Source organism: Silene latifolia, chromosome 3, assembly GCF_048544455.1.
Source record: "Silene latifolia isolate original U9 population chromosome 3, ASM4854445v1, whole genome shotgun sequence".
Lineage (NCBI taxonomy): Eukaryota > Viridiplantae > Streptophyta > Magnoliopsida > Caryophyllales > Caryophyllaceae > Silene > Silene latifolia.
In genome coordinates this window covers 62,406,739-62,421,200 of record NC_133528.1, presented here as the reverse complement: position 1 = coordinate 62,421,200, position 14,462 = coordinate 62,406,739, and the positions used below count along the sequence as shown (strand labels likewise).

The window sequence follows — 14,462 nt, the reverse complement described above, 5'->3', positions numbered from 1 at the left end:
GGAAGGTACACCAAAAATTACAATTTAATATATTCAAACATGATATGATACTAATTTCTACATTTAAATTCGAAAATCTGAGTAAATAGAAATTTCCATCCAGATGAAGAGAGATTTAGTTTCTTTTTAACTCTATTCTAGTGAATTAATTGATGACGATTTCTTTTGTAATTTTGAATTGTAAAACATTTTAACACCCTAAATTACAATCTAATACATTTGAACTACAAAATTAATTTGTACATATCAATTTGAAAATTTGAGTAAATTAAATTTGCCAGATAAAGCAAGGTTTAAATTTTTATTTACCTGTTATTAATGAATTACTTGATGTCGATTTCCTCGCGATTAATTTGATGATCTTCATTTTGGCGATATAATCATCAGTTTTCTCAATTTTTTTCCAGTAGGACTTGTGTTTTGTTCTTTTACTGAGTATAATTGATGAAATTGAGATTGGGAAATGGGTTATGTAAGAGGGAAGGGTAGTCTAGAAATGGTCATATTGGAAAGTGGCGATGACGCGCATCAATCTAGACCTTCGATTTTTTTTTTCATCCAATGGTGGATATGGGTTCTCATGGTTCTCATGGGAAGAGTGGTTCTCATAGGATCTCAACCCTATATATATATATATATATATATATATATATATATATATATATATATATATATATATATATATATATATATATATATATATGCCAATGTCTTTGCTCAATAGTCGACAAACTCTAAAATGTTCCCGACGACAGGTCCTTAGCTCAGACCCCTTGAGCCGCCTCGCGTCGCCATAGTCTTCACTCTTCAGGTTGTAATCTTTGATTGACCTCAGGGCTATACTTTGACTTTTGTCTTGTCCAAGCCTCAGTCAAAGTGGGGGGTCTGTAGACACCTCATTTCTACACCTCCCGCCAACCACCCAGTGATGATTGGGCCGCATGTTTAATCACGCGGAGCGATTTATGACATTTCGTAAGTTCGTCGACACATGATAGCTCAAAAAATCGAGTCAACCTCATGGTCATCATCTACGCGTCGATACGGTTGTTTTGACAGTAACTAGAGTACATTTGGAGTCCAGGTCAAAACCGTTTCCATTTTCTAAAACCGTCTTAAGCCGAGTCGGAATGTTCTAGAATTTCTAGAGTGTTTATTCCTAAATTTTTATCTTTTATGATTTAAAATCACGGAAATATCTTATTTGCGGAATAAGGAAGCATACATCGTCCCTAATTCCTAAATAAAACCATTTTCGCACCACCTTCCTCTTCCACTTTGCCGTTAACGAAATAACGAATCCTCACTCCACCACACTACACCTTCGCTCCCTTATCTCTCGTATCTTCATCTGCACCGAAAATGGTAACGATGACAAACCTCACCATTGTCCAACCAACACTCTCCACTACCTGACTCTCTCACCGCCACCAAATTTCCGCCACTCATCTCTCTCTCTCCCCTCACCGCACTCTTTAAACTAGGAGACGCATATCCCTTTGCCTTGTCGCCGGACGATGGTGTCGTGCAGGAGAGCTGGTGATCTGCCGGACTTACGCTGTTTTTGACGCTACTGATAAGTTACAGGTCATCGGTTGGCGGCGAGTAATGTTGCCGGAGAGCTGGCCTTTTGTTGTGAGGGTGAGGGTGCGGTGGTGATAGTCAGATGAGTGTAGATTGGTCGGGTGTGTTGATGGTGCCTGGTTTTATGGGTGGGGGGATATGGTGATGGTCTAATGGAGGAACACCATAGGTTAGTGGCGATGTTATTAAGGTAAATAATAGTGGTCAATTAGTTAGGTAAATGGTAATATTGATGATGGATGACATTAGACTGAGATAAAGGACTAAAGTGTGATTATTGAGACTTTGTTGATAGGTGGACAATGGTTTGAGAAATGTTTTTAAGGGGACACTAAAATGATAATTATTTCCCTCATCAACACTAGTATAGCAAAAGACTCCTATTATACGGGCTTAGAGGGATATGAGGGTATCAAAAATTTTGAGGATATAGGTTAAATTAGATCTATAAAATTCAGTCGGCTCAAATGACTCGACTTGATGTCCGAACCGTGGACTTGAATCTGAATTGACTCGACAGTCGACAATTTATGACTTGACCCAAATGTTTATTATTGGAAAATGGTAATTTTTTTTTGGTGACGAGGGAACCCGCGGCCGCTACCTTCGGTGCACACTGGGTAAACCCTCGGGTGTATGTGATAGCCTGCAAACCATGTATACCAGGTAAGTCACCCGAAGGTGACAGGCTCGAAGTATATTAGGCATGGACTCAGGCCAAGAATGCTCTACAAGATTTTGCTCTTGGGGAGGCTTGCACCTGAATCTCCTGGGAATTTCACCAAAGTTTTATATCCGTCACAAGTTTGTGATGGGTCAAATAAAACCCACATGGGTAAAGACAAGTATATGTAACTCCCTTGACACTATGATTTTTGTGACTCATTTTTGCACACATTTAGTCCCCGAACTAGCCTCGTTCCTATGCTTTCTTGCATGCATTAGGGTCGTTTCTTATCTTTAGTTTCCTACTTTACATATTCTTTGAGGTTTTGTGTCCTTGGTAGGAGAGGAATGTTAACCTTGCATATATAGAGCAAAATGGATTGCATCTAACGACCAAGCAACAAAGAGGAGACCAATACTAAAGGCCTAGGTCAATAAAATAAGTATTTGGGCAATGATGAAGGACCCCCAAGGCTCCTCAACGATCCCCACGGATCATGGGGCAGCAAATTGAAGAAGAAGCCACACTGGCCTACGAGACGAGCGTCCAAAGCACGGCCCGAGCGTCTTGAAGAACAACTCGGGCGTCCCAAGACTCAGCCCGAGCGTCCCACAAGCAGGACGGGCGTATTTCTTTACAGCATGGGCGTCCAACTGAGGCAGGTCGAGTGTCTCCTTGGAGGACTTACAAGGCATTAATCTTCATCTTAGGGACTTAATCTTCATTTAAAGCCCTTAGTTACCCTAATACTTGTACTTAGTATAAATACCCCATTGTATTAGAAGATTAATTACGAAGCTTTAACCAAGTTAATTACCAAGTTATTACCAATTCTTAATCAAGTTCTATTAGTGTTAATCAAGTTGTATTACACAATTCAATCTTAATCATATCTTAATTTTTCCTTAATCATTCAAGTGTTCTTAGATTTAGTTGGGTAATTTGAAGACTATTTGGGTTTATTGGAGAATTGACAACTCTTCATCATTCATCAAGTTTTCTTCTATTATTCTTTGCTTATTATTTGGATCATCCTAAGTTGATACAATTCCTTTTATCCTTTGCTTAATTATTGTTTATTGCTTTACTCATTCACCATGTTTAGCCTTGTTAATATGATTGACACCCTTATTAGCATATTTTCCATAATCATGAGTGAGTAGTCTCCTAACTAGGGTTAATGCGGGATTAGGGGAGTTAATCATGGGGTAGATCTTTGCTTGATAAGTTCATATGATTGCTTGCTTGTTGTAGTTTCAACTTATGCACATGTTATGCTTGATGAAATGCTTGATTGACAACCTAACATGAATCTTTTATCCATTCAACAAGACTTGTAAGACATAAACCAGCTCAAGGCTTGTTAAACCATGCATATAGTTGAATAGGGAGAATTAAGTCGACTTATAGGAGTTGTAAAGTCTTGACCGACTCGGCTTCGAGACCCAAAATGAAGTAAAACTACTAAGCTCGAAGTTTTGGACAAGGACTCGAAACTGAGCAGTGCAACGAACTGTCTGATTCTGAAACAAGGACTGAAATTTTGGACGGACAGTGGGGAATTAAAAGGTCGAGAGGACTGTTTAATTCAGAGAACCTTAAAAGAAAAACAATTTACTTGAGTCCGCTTTTGCATTCAACAAATACCTTTGATGGGCGTAAATTGAACAAGATATGTTTTAACCCAAACACACAGCAATAGGTTAAAACTAAGACTAATCCCAACACTAAGTAAAGGACTCGTCCAAACCTTAAGCACTAAGCAAAGAGGGCTATTCAAGTACTAAGCAATAAATATAGTTAGATGAAAACTTGGTTTCAATCTTGGGTTTTTTTATCCTTCAAAATTTGAAATTTTCCATGTCCAAACCTTGGCTTTTATACTACAAGCCATACAATCTTGACCCTCCAAGTTAGCTAAGATCTAAGGGCTCCTATTTGAGCTGAAATTTAAGCATAAAAACGGCCTTACCTTGGCCTCATTTGACCTTACAATTCTTACAAGAAAATGACATAAAGTAAATGCATAAAAAGTAGTATCCTTCCTTTGGCTTGTTCTATTGATTTATTTATGATCACATGGACCCCTTGAAACACCTAGAAAATCGGCAACATGCTTATGGTAGCTTCCAAAGGTGTTTTAGAACTTGCTTGAGCAAAAGAGGAAGGATGAAAGCGACCTTTGCAAGACCTCTCCAAAACCGTGTCAATGTCACCATCTACACGGTTTTTGTGCATTTTGTTCATTATTGGTGGCCTTCCCAAGCAAGTGTGCTTAGACAAAAAATAATCCAAATTCTTCCTAAAATTGAGTAGTACTGTTTCTTGATATGAATTCTTAGACGGTTTTTGAGTTCGACCTCGTTTTGCGTGACGGGGTCTCAACCGTGGCTTTTTGGGTGTTCCCAGGTTGTTCCTCTTCACAAAACTTCATAGGAATTGTAAGATATAAACTAACTCTATTCCACTACAACAATAATTTGTTTGCATCTGTGAAACTTGTTTATGTGATCTCACCATGATTCCCTTATGAACCCATGACACCCTACTGTCTTAATCAATTGTTTACAAACCCCATTTACCTGCTCTGCTTTACTTTCATTTGTTTACATTTCCTTTGTTAAGTAGTTTAGATTGCAAACCTCAAACTCAACCCAAATTGTGACACCCTAAGACATAACTCTCTACAACCGATAAATCAATACAATACCCGTCCCTTGGGATCCGAACTTTACTTACCGCTCTACTAAGAGTAGTTAGTTGAGATTATAAATATTGTTTTGATTGATAAGCTTAGACGACAAAGTTTGAACCGAATCACCCCGTCTTATCCACCCACGTGGATAATATTTAACTCGCCACAAGCTTGTGACGAATATACCCGTCACAAAGAAGATGTACTGATAACTTGATAACAAACAGTCCGAAAATGGGCCGAATTCCGAATTAACCGGACCCCAAATTTTAGTAATCCCAAAAATAACCTGATTTGATGGACCCGTTTTATCAGGTTAACACGGTGGAAGAGCTTAAATAATGAGGTGGCAACGGATGATTGAAAAAAAGTGTCCAACGTCAATTAGGCAGTTCAGAAGTCGCGTGTAAATTCTTACATGGCAAAGCCCTATAGGCTACATTAACGTGTTCATGCGCTCTCCATCTCTCTCTATATTCCTAAAAAAACACACCAACACACAAACACAAACACATGAAACACATAAAAACGCAAATTTCACAACTCTGAAAATCTTGGACGAACAATTTTCCCATTTCTTACGACAATCAAATCAAACATTTACAATCACATTGCTTATAATTACATAGAATAATTGGAATGTTAAATCTACGGCATATATTTTGTTCAACCGATATGCTCGCATGGCGAGGTTTTATTTTCGCCATTTTTATCCTTCATTTTGTCCTCGCTTGTCACCTTCTCCTTCTCCAACCACTCGTTTCTGCTTCAGGTTTCATTTTTAATCATCAATTTCATTGTATTATCTTATTTTGATTGAATCTCTAATTCATCTTCTTTCAGTGTCACTGGAATTAAGTTGTTTGATTAGATGGTTAGGGTTATCAATGGAATTGTTTAAGATTGATTAGATTACAACAATTAGTTGGAGTTTGAGCTCAATTAGCTAATCAGCTTGCGATTTCCAAATTGTGTGTTTCCTACATTTATCCGATTACTTCATAGTGATTCCGAAGGAAAATCACATGGCTCTATTCCCCTCCCTTGACGATAGAAGCTTCTAGCTTTTCAAGGCATGACACAATTATAGGATTATGTACTCTCTCCGTCCCAATCAATTGTTTATTTTGTTCTTTGTGACGAGTATTTTAATCAAACCTAAACAAATGATTGAGACAAAAGGGACTACTTTTTTAGTGTTGAATAAACAAATGTCTACATTACATCTTTATTTCAAGATGTTTAAGTAGAGTTTGTAAGCCCGGGATATTTTCATGTGCTAGAAACTGATTACAAGTTGCTTTTAACTACGCACTCCATCCCATTTATATTATCCTACTTTCTATTTTGGGTGCATTTAAGGAAAGGTAATGAAATGGCAATGATGAGTTGATTTATAGTGTAAATACATACTAAATCTAGAAGGGCGACAATAATTTTGAAATAAATTTTCAGAGTAAAGGGAACAATAAATTTGGGGAGGATGGAGTATCTTTGAATTCTTGCGTGGTTCGGGTATAATTGGTTGGAATTTTGTATCCAAGACTTGGGGTACATATCCAAGTGTCGTACTCATCATGATTTTAATTTTAGAAGATAGACCCTCTTCTAAAATGAGAATACTGATACGAGGACATGTCTTCAAACAAAACAACAACAACAACAACAACAACAACAACAACATCAGAGCCTTCATCCCAAAATGATTTGGGGTCGGCTGACATGAATCATCCTTTCGAACCGTCCATGGGTGAATGCACGCCTCAAAATGCGGATAAAAAAAGGGAAGATGAAAAACAAAAAGGAAGAACGAAAATGTAATGGAAAGTCAAGGTAAACTTAGGGGTTTTAAAATCGAATTTCGTCTTTCTTTTATAAAAACTTCAAATTTAAATCGAGAGAAAAGATTAAAACGATTTTTAAAAACCGAAATAGAGTTAAGGATCCGGAATGAACCAGGTGAAATCTATAAAAAGTGGTTGGTAAAAAAGTGTAATAAAGGAGAGAAGAATAAATAATTTAATTTCTTTAAATTAAATAAAAAAAACACTAAATCTGTCAAAAAAACATCAAATACTAAAAATCCACATGTATCTTTTCCCTCCATTGTGCCCTATCCGTCACCATACTCTCCTCAAGTCCCCGAACTCTCATATCGTGCTCTATCACTCTCAACCATGTCTGTCTCAGTCTTCCTCTGCCTCTAGGAACCTTTTCTGTTCTCCAAGTCTCCAGCCTCCTAACTAGTGCGTCCATAGGTCTCCTTCTCACATGGCCAAACCATCTTAGTCGGTTTTCCATCATCTTGTCCTCTATTGGCGCCACTTTTACCTTTTCCCTAATCATCTCATTCCTTAACCGATCTTTCCTTGTATGTCCGCACATCCACCTCAACATGCGCATCTCCGCTACACTCATCTTTTGAATGTCTTCAAACAAAATTTAAATTAAATACATGACATACTCCGAGTATTTAAAATAAATCCGAAAATGCTAACAAAGAGGCTTTACACTATAAAAAATCATACTCCCTCCCATTCATCATAATCTTCCCCTTTGGTTTTGGCACAATACTTTAGGAAAAGTATTAAAATAAGAGTAAAAGAGTTGTGTGGGGTTGGTGATAGGAGAGAGGGGTGAATTTTATTAGTATTTAAATAAAGAATTGTGGGGAATAAAAGAGTTGTGTAGGGTTTGGTGATAGGAAAGAGAAATGAATAAAATAAGAGTAAAAGTTTCTAAAAATAGAAAGGGGAACATTAGTTGAATAATCCGTTTCGGGAAAGAGGGAACATTATAGTGACTGGGAGGGAGTATAAGAGTAGATTCCTTTACTTTGCCTCCCCCACTACGAGAAGTGTTGGGATGGTAAGTGGTGGTTGCGTATTCCATGCCCATATCCTTGGGTGTCTTTTTAAACATGGGTATGTCTCCAAAAGTGAAGTGTGGGAGTAACATAGCCTAGCACGAAATAGTAATGCCTAGTAAAAAATCTCTTCCTCCAAAAGTGTGGTGTTTTGGAATTGGTGGTGATGGGTGTCTTTTAGTTCATGAACTATTGCTGTTGTCTTTATTGTGAATTCTAGTTGATCAATTGTTAGCACTTTCAAAGTCTGGTACTTCAGATCAATCCGTTTGCCATAGTTGTGAACCTTACACACACGGCTCCAATATACAGACGGAAAGCCTGGGAATGCAGCTGATTTATTGGAAAAGGTTTCACAAAGTATAAAAGTCAAACGCTACAGTGAAGCACTAGAGGATCTAAATGCTGCCATTGAGGCTGATCCGACACTTTCAGAGGCATATTCTCACCGTGCAAAAGTTCTTCGTCAGCTGTGCAGGTACCTATACGTTCTAACTTCTAACCTGTGAAATCTGTTTTTGTTTCCATTGAACTAGAAGTTTTTCTTGTGCATCCATTTGTTTGTGTTTCCTGTGGTTAAAACATATAGTTACAGATTGCAATGCAGTGCTATGTGATGAAATTATGACATGAGGAATTGGAATTCAAGAAACATCCATTTTTTTGTCTGTTTTGTTGCAATTCTTTGACAACAGTACTTATTAGAAAAAATAAAATTGTGACGACGACGTACTCGACAACTTGTAAATCTAGTGTCGGCCAATGAAAGAGACAAGGCAAAGATAATTATACTCAATAATGACTTCCATAAAGATGGAAACTGCGACAAGTAGAAATCTCCCATTTTGAAGATGTTATTCATATTAACCGGAATCCTGCCAGTCTTCTCTAAGTAACATTGTTGGTTCACATTACCTTGTCTAAACATGGACACTGCCACAAGTAGAAATCTCTCAAGCAAAATAAAGACTTTCAAAAGTATTTAAAGTCATAGCGCTATGGTCTATCATTACAGGTATGAAGATTCTGAGATCAATTACAACAAGTTCCTGGAACTCAAACCTGGAAATGCTGCTGCTGAGAAGGAACTTTCTCAGCTGCATCAGGCAAAAAGTGCTTTGGAAACAGCTTCAAATCTGTTTGAGTCAGGAGATTTCAAGAAAGCATTAGAATATGTGGACAAGATTGTCCTGGTCTTTTCCCCTTCATGCTCAAAGGTTTCCATTAATCTTTCTGAAGTGTCTAACAATTTTTATGTAGAAAGCTTTATGTATTCACTTAAAATTTTTGGCATGACAGGCCAAAATCCTGAAGGTGAAGTTGTTGCTAGCATCAAAAGATTATTCAGGCACAATATCTGAAACCGGCTATATTCTCAAAGAAGACGAGGACAACCTGGATGCTTTGCTGGTTAGAGGTCGTGCATATTACTATCTAGCAGATCACGATGTTGCGATTAGGTTTGTTTGAAAACTGCGCTTTTCATATCACAGAATATAGAAAATTGTGCGAGTATGTTGATAGTCTTTGTTTCTATTAAGTCAGACATTACCAGAAAGGACTTCGCCTAGATCCAGAGCATAGCGAGTTAAAGAAAGCATATTTTGGCCTGAAGAATTTACTAAAGAAGACAAAGAGCGTAAGTGTCCTACAATCTCTACATATGTTAGATGTTTGAGTTATCCTTTCGTAGGAATCGCAAGAGGGTTTGTATTTGCTACTAAAAATGTTTACTTAAAGTCATGCTTGGAGGCTTGGAGCACGAAACTGCATTGAGAGTAATAAAGCTAAATCAAATGTATATTTATTGATTATGGGTGAAGGTGGTCGTTGGAAGAAAGGAGGAAGAGTTGGAGGGTACTAGTTTATCATCAAATAAGGGTAATGACTAATGATCCCAGTTGCCCTCCTTCAATTACTACCATCTCCACCCGTTGTCACCTTCATTTTAACCTATTACACCTTAACTTAACTTTCAAGTCTGATCCAAGTCTGCCTTGTGAGTTTTAAGTAATATTTGTTAAACCAACTACTCTTAACAGGCTGAAGATAATGCAGAGAAGGGTAAACTGCGGGTTGCTGTGGAAGATTACAAAGCTGCTCTTGCTCTAGATCCTATTCATGTTGCACACAACGTGCATCTTCATCTAGGTTTGTGCAAAGTCTTGGTGAAACTGGGTAGGGGAAAAGATGCTTTGAGTAGCTGTACAGAAGTTCTGGACATTGATGAAGAACTTATTGAAGCTTTAGTTCAGGTTTGTGTCACTTTCACTGATAAATGCCCCTGCCACATTTTATTATGAAAAAATCTCACTCCTCGGTTTATTGTAGAGTTTAGACTGTCTGATTGGCTGAAAGTGTTGTCCCAAGTTTTTGATGAGATTACATTACTGTTACAGAGAGGCGAAGCAAAACTTTTGACAGAAGATTGGGAGGGAGCCGTAGAGGATCTGAAAGCTGCAGCTCAAAAGTCCCCGCAGGTTGGTTACCTTAACTAAACTTGATGGATTTTTTATGTTAAGATTATTGAAGCCTTTAACTTCGTTTTTTATACATTTCTGCATGTATTTCCACTTTGTTTTTGAAAGATATCTGCTTTATTACTTCCAAAGTCCCAATTACAATATTTATGCTTTCCGATTCTTAATTTACGATGTACGATTATTTCTAGTGTATAGTTGCTTTGTAACTAGGGTCCCTATGCTCCATTGCAAGGCTATTTTGCATACTGCAACATGTTCATCCTCTCTCTTTGTGTGACTTCTTTTGTTCGCTAGAAATCTGTCCTCTTTATGAATTCTATGTTCTTGGCAAAACTACCTTCTTACACAATGCATTTCCAACAATATTACTCTTAATAATGCCTCAAAGATCCCAATGGCGGGAGTAGGGGGAATCAATTATATGCTACCTTACCCCTTTGTTAATAACTAGTGTAGATCCCGCGCAAATGCGCGGTAAATATAGGCCTTTTAATTTTTACTCTATTATTTATAGATTTTAGGTTTATATCTCATGATTTTTTATAAAAAATAATTAATCTTAAAATTAATCAAGAGAATTGAGTTATTCCATGAAGTGTGTTTTTTATGAAAATATTTTAACTACCTCAAATTATTTTAATAAATTTTTTTTCGTCACGAAGTTCATAATAAGAGATACAGTTTATGTGTATAGATTATAGTTTCAGTAGGTCTCATGAGAGACCGTCTCCCACTAAATTAGTGGGAGACATAACAGGGAAAAGAAATTCATTAACTTCCTCACCCCTTCATGTGAGAGGTCTCTCAATAACGCTATTGAAAGACCGCCTCTGTGAAGTTTTTGTGTTATAGTTTTATAATTTATACCAATTTTGTTTTATTTTTGTTAAAATATTATATTTTTAAAGTTTAATGATGAAAAGATTATTTTAAATGGAAAATTAGTTTAATAAATGAAAATCTAAGTTGTTTCCATATATAAGCTTGAGCATTTTGGAGGGAAAACTAGAGAGAAATTTTATTCTCTTAGTATATTGGAGGATTAGGCTATTTCTGGATGATAATACTGAAAATGGAAGCAGTGCTACTTTACAATGAAGCATGAATTCGACTATAGTTGATGATCCACTTTGTTTTCTTCCTTTGGAGGACAAATCTTTTCTTACAGTGAACTTGCATAATTAATACTCCGTAACAGTTTCACTTACATTTTCGGTTTTTCTAACACTTGCCCTTAGAGCACACGTTGAACCTATATGAAGAAAGATTCGCAAGATTTTCTCACGAAAATTGAGGTTTGATTTACCATATTAAAAATCTTCTCTCATATAGGTTATTAATGTGTACTCCAAGGGGGGTTTTATCAACCTCTTTCAGATATGAACTTATTCAGAAAGGGAAAACTTGCATCAGTATCTCAATTTCAATTCAAACATGGGTTTGATTCACATTCCATGTTCTGAGAAATATTAATAGGTTAGAAAAATCGATGATATATAAGCATGAAATATTCAGCTACAATCGCAAGTCCCAACAATATGATAAATGGGTTCTGCCGCCAATGTTCAGATGATAAGGGTAAGACAATGAATTGGCATTTCATGATTCCTCTCTGATATAGTGAGAAAAGCAGGGGAAAAAAATAACAGTAGGTAGTGCTATTGGAGTAAACTGGAAATATAACAGCTTAATTTTTACTCTTTTCTACTTCTTGTGTGCAGTAAATTGATAGCTTGACTAAATTTTGCCTTAATTACAGGATAGGGCCATTAGGGAAGCCCTGATGAGAGCTGAAAAGGCACTAAAGTTGAGCAAGCGCAAAGATTGGTACAAAATTCTCGGTGTTTCAAAAACAGCATCCGTTCACGATATAAAACGTGCCTACAAAAAGCTGGCTTTGCAGTGGCATCCAGATAAGAATGCTGACAACAGAGAAGAAGCTGAAAACAAGTTTCGTGAAATAGCAGCTGCATATGAGGTGAGATTTTGGCACTTGTTCATTTGTTTTTTTTCTTTATATGTAGTGGATATTTACATCTTGTCTGTACCTTTTTTCATGTCGTTCTAGACTATTGATCAATTTAGTCATCTTGTTCTTATGAAGTTTTGTCATTCACATTGACTTGGCTCAGGAGTCTGATGGTTATATTGTATTAATGAAATGTTATCGAGTGTAGGGAGGTAACGTACCAACCACTGTTCCTGATCTAGTTGGCACCAGGCCACCATCTTTTACACCTATATCCTGTGAGGTTGTAGCAAATATCACCAACCATCGTCCTAAAAGAATTTGGATCTGATCAAACCTTTTTCCCATTTGTGCGTCATTGTCCCATAGTCTGTAGACAATCTCAGTTACTCGATATATCTCTTCTGTCACAGATGTGACATCAAATTGTTACTATGATGGGTACAGTTACTACAGTGTACATCATATTTTCACTATGCTTCTTTACAGACCCGCCTTAATACTTTTTTGGACAGCCAATAAACTAAGTTACAGTTTTGGGGTCGCATATGGTTTTCAGGAAGGGTAGCTACGCCCTTTTGTGTTTACACTACATTTCATTGGTGGCTTGAGGGCTCATTGCTCAAACTCCACTACAAGTATAAAAATGAGGTGGTGTAGACTTGGGTGGAAAAATTTCAAGATTTGAGCCTAATATCAAGTGCCCCGCACAATTAGAATGGGCACCATAGTGGTACTGTTGCGCTTATTGGGTGTGACGCTCACGGCTGCCACCAGAATAAAGACTGACAATTCCAGCCAGATTTTTTGTGATCTACAACAGATCGTGTTTGAGTGTCCAAGGTCTTAGCCATTCAGCTGAGACTCCTAGTTGTTTTAGACTGAAGGAATATGTTCCAGGAAGGAGTCTTTTGACTTCCACAGATCTACTCTTTTAATGACTTTTTTTTTATGTTATACCAAAAAGAGCTTTCTGTCGACTTTCTGTGAGACCGAATGTATGGGTTGTCATATTTGAAATTTTGAACATCTGACAAGTCATGACCACCGAGAAACCTCTACTTTAAGAGGTTCTATATCATAGTATGTCTTTTTTTTCTCTTGGGCTTTTTAGTACTTCCCAAGAAACCTCCTCTCCCCTCTCATCCTAACTTATTTTACCCTTGCTTTCACACACACTCTCTCCTACCCTTCCTCAGTGCGTGTGTGTTGTGTTTGTCCTGTGTTGTGTCAGTATACAGTGTTATCTAGACGCGACCAGGTCAGCAAAGTGACGAGGCAGTCAGAAGTAGGCCTTATTATTATGATTAAGTAGTGAACAGAAAGCAATTATTTTTGTCAATAACGTGGTGATAGAGTATATATTCGATTAATACTCAGGCGTTAATGTTGGTGCTGTAATTTGCAGGTTCTTGGGGATGACGAAAAACGAGCAAGATATGACCGAGGAGAAGATGAAGAGGGAATGGGTATGGGTGGCGGACATGGCGGCGGCTTCCATGGTGGTTATGGATTTGGTGGCTTTGACCCATTTGGCGGCGGTGGCGGACAACAATACACATTTCACTTTGAAGGGGGCTTTCCTGGTGGTGGGGGCGATTTTGGCGGATTTCATTTTTAACACTGTTGCTTCTGGTATTCTCGCTGTACTATAGAACGAAGAGTCTTAGTGTCGAACATCCGACCTTTCATATAGGATGCTAATTTAAAGGTCAATCTTTCGAGAAAGAAGCTTCCTCCGGAGTTTAAGGGAGAGGAGAGATGGGGATGCTCTTTGATTTACTGCAGAATGCAATGTACTTTGATGTAATTCAATCGTTTTCTCGAGTATCATTGTATTTTTGGCTCTGATTGATTTAATTAATGGACAGAATAAATATACAAAGCAGCAGCATTATACACGAGTAAGTTTGAGGGCGACGAATGTTTTTTGGCGCTTATTTTGTGTAGAATGCTTTGATTGTGACTAGTTTTTTTCGAAGAGGAACTTCCAATGTTCCAAGTTTTGAAGAGGATTAAAATTTTGTTAGGCCTGAGTTTGCTTCTTAGTTTTGGGAATTCGGCGTACCAATTGGATATAAATTTTTAGCCAGCAGTTAGATTTCGATTGTTATCTTATGCTTGCTTTTGGTTCTTTGTTCATCTGCTAGTTCAAATACTCAAAATCAAGATACTGGCAAATCAGAATGCAGAATTTT

At 37.4% G+C, this 14,462-nt stretch overlaps 1 protein-coding gene across 1 annotated transcript; it reads left to right on the top strand.

Annotated features, from left to right (window-relative positions):
• Positions 1 to 5,384: 5,384 nt before the first annotated feature.
• Positions 5,385 to 14,165, top strand: LOC141647678 (dnaJ protein P58IPK homolog). Its single transcript, XM_074455970.1, has 9 exons — positions 5,385 to 5,718; positions 8,125 to 8,290; positions 8,828 to 9,029; positions 9,112 to 9,272; positions 9,358 to 9,451; positions 9,855 to 10,067; positions 10,212 to 10,292; positions 12,055 to 12,273; positions 13,673 to 14,165. Exons 1-9 carry the CDS (start codon positions 5,586 to 5,588, stop codon positions 13,883 to 13,885), a joined length of 1,482 nt encoding a protein of 493 aa, XP_074312071.1. The 5' UTR covers positions 5,385 to 5,585; the 3' UTR covers positions 13,886 to 14,165.
• The last annotated feature ends 297 nt before the right edge of the window (positions 14,166 to 14,462 follow it).

Coding starts and splice junctions, on each gene's coding strand:
- LOC141647678 (XM_074455970.1), top strand. CDS start 5,586: ATGTTAAATCTACGGCATATATTTTGTTCAACCGATATGCTCGCATGG. Junction 9,030..9,111: donor TTTCCCCTTCATGCTCAAAG/GTTTCCATTAAT, acceptor TTGGCATGACAG/GCCAAAATCCTGAAGGTGAA. Junction 10,293..12,054: donor CAGCTCAAAAGTCCCCGCAG/GTTGGTTACCTT, acceptor CCTTAATTACAG/GATAGGGCCATTAGGGAAGC.